The 2,500-nt window shown below is 26.2% G+C and overlaps 1 protein-coding gene across 1 annotated transcript in view; it reads left to right on the plus strand.

Moving 5' to 3' along the window:
- Nucleotides 1-2,500, plus strand: part of LOC144979557 (potassium channel subfamily T member 2-like) — a 102,403-nt gene that overhangs the window by 7,205 nt on the left and 92,698 nt on the right. The window contains exons 3-4 of the mRNA XM_078926284.1: nucleotides 182-269; nucleotides 1,899-1,982. Of these exons, the coding sequence (XP_078782410.1) occupies nucleotides 182-269; nucleotides 1,899-1,982 (172 nt within the window). The remainder of the gene's footprint in view (nucleotides 1-181; nucleotides 270-1,898; nucleotides 1,983-2,500) is intronic.

Here is a 2,500-nt window from a genome sequence, read left to right on the forward strand (position 1 = left end):
GATTTATAATGTTTTTCTCCTCTGAACACATTTTTATGCTCGTTGGAGAAGTTTTTCATAAGGGCGTTCGCCATTGTTCCGATAGTTTTGAGCCAGTTGCTAAGTTACTATGCGTCATTACGAGGGAAGTGACGTCACGACTGTTGAAGCCTATCGTTTACTTTCTAATTTTATCACCCAGGTCTCCGTATTCGAATCTTCAATCTGGTCATCAAGCTGCTGACGTGTGTTCTCTACGTGGTCAGAGTGTGTTTCGATGAGTCTCACTTGTAAGTGTGTAGTTGGGGTGATGATGGTGGTGGTGGTTGTAAAAATGATGATGATGATGATGATGATGATGATGATTATTATCATTATTATTATTATTATTATTATTATTATTATATTATTTTATTTTAGTATTATTATTATTTATTATTATTATTATTATTATTATTATTGATATCAATTATTAAATAATTATATATGATAATTAATTATATGATGATATATGATTAATATATTATTATTTATATATAATAATATAATATATATATAAAATTATTATTATAATATATTTAAATATAATTATATAAGTTTTCATTATGATGATATATAATGATATGATAAATAATGATGATGATGATGATATGAATATAATGATGACAATTATGATGGTAATAATAATAATAAAATAATAATGAATGAAATTAATAATGCATGATATAATAATAATGATAATAATAATAATAATAATAATAATAATAATAATAATAATAATAATAATAATATAATTAATAATATAATACATATAATATAATAATAATAATAATAATAATAATAATAATAATAATAATAATAATAATATAATAATAATAATAATAACGATATTGATGATGATGATTCTAATTGTTCTGAGAGACAATTAAAATCATAACTTAAAATTCAGAATGAATTCAAAACCACCAAGATGATTTGAAGGTCAAACCGACTAGAAATTTAGAGTTTAGCTTTTGTTACCGTTAGAAACTAACAGCATTAAGTAGTCCTTCTTAGCCATTAGGCCCATGGAGCCGGAGTTTATCCCGCTTTCTATAGCGTGAAACAGATAATTGCAATTGCTTGCTATCCTTTGGATAGGACGCTAGTCTATATCAAAGTACTTTCCGCCAAATCTAAAAGACCCAGCTACCCATTCATTCAATGCCGGGTGGACAGGGGGGTCAGAATAAATCTCGACTGCACCCGGGATCGATCTTGATTCCTTTGCGTATGAAGTGGGTGCTCTACCAACTGAGCCATTGAGACCCCCCTAAAACTAAAAGCAAGCATTGGTCTCAATAAAATGTGTAATGTAAACTCAATCTAATTCTAATATTTTTCTTTATAAGTTTATGAAATAAACCCACTATATTACTGTTATGAATAGATAGGCCACAAGTAATATCCATATAATATATGTCATATAGTAATATAATATAGTATGATATAGTGTAATATAATGTAACATAACATAATATAACATAATATATTCGTATAATTATGTATGGTATTATATATATATACACATATTACATATCATATAGTACTATTATAATAAATATGATATCATGTAATATACTATAATATAATATAATCTAATATAACATAATAAAATATAATATAATATAATATAATATAATATAATATAATATAATATAATATAATATAATATAATATAACATAATAATAATAAATATAATATAATAATATAATATAATATGATACTATAAATATATTACATATCAAATAATAGTGTTATAATGACTATGATATGATGTAATATAATATGATATAATATAATATAACAGAAAATAATGCAACAGTCGTATAATACAATAAATATGGAATTATACATGAATTTTATGTCTTTTCTCCAGACAAAACAGCAAAAATGGCACAGACGTTACGCCAGTCCAACAAGTTGATTCAAAACGGACCTACGAGAGCCCAGAAATTCACTGGTATGTGCTACTTTCTCTTTACGTACTTGTAAACCATTAATTTTTACTTATTGAAAGAAAGATTAAAGAAAATATTCACCCGTTCTGCCCGCCAGACAAATAATGCCAAAACGCAAAACAATGTGTAATCCTTAGCATTTCTAGTCGGATTGAGAAAAACTAGTGAGAACTACTCACCGAACTGGTTACAATTTGAAAACAACAAAAAAGAGATAAGTGACGTCAATGTTATTCCTTCTATTTATGAAAAGCGTTTAGCTAAAATTCTCACAATATTCGCCAATCGGTTATAGTGTACCAAGACACAAAACTATGAGTAACCTTGGGCGTTTATAGTCTGATAGATATACTTTAGTGAGAACTAATCACCAAAATGGCAATCTAAAAATAAAAACAATGACTGAGTGAAGATAATTTCGTTCCTTCTATAGAGTTGTTCCTCTCCTATATATAGAAAAAAAGCTTCTATAGAGCGCAATATTTTCTAAATGTGTTCAAATAGCTTTACCAAAATAATA

This window comes from Berghia stephanieae, chromosome 9 (assembly GCF_034508935.2).
Source record: "Berghia stephanieae isolate SIO BIC M18660-M18661 chromosome 9, UCSD_Bste_1.3, whole genome shotgun sequence".
Taxonomy (NCBI): Eukaryota; Metazoa; Mollusca; class Gastropoda; order Nudibranchia; family Aeolidiidae; genus Berghia; species Berghia stephanieae.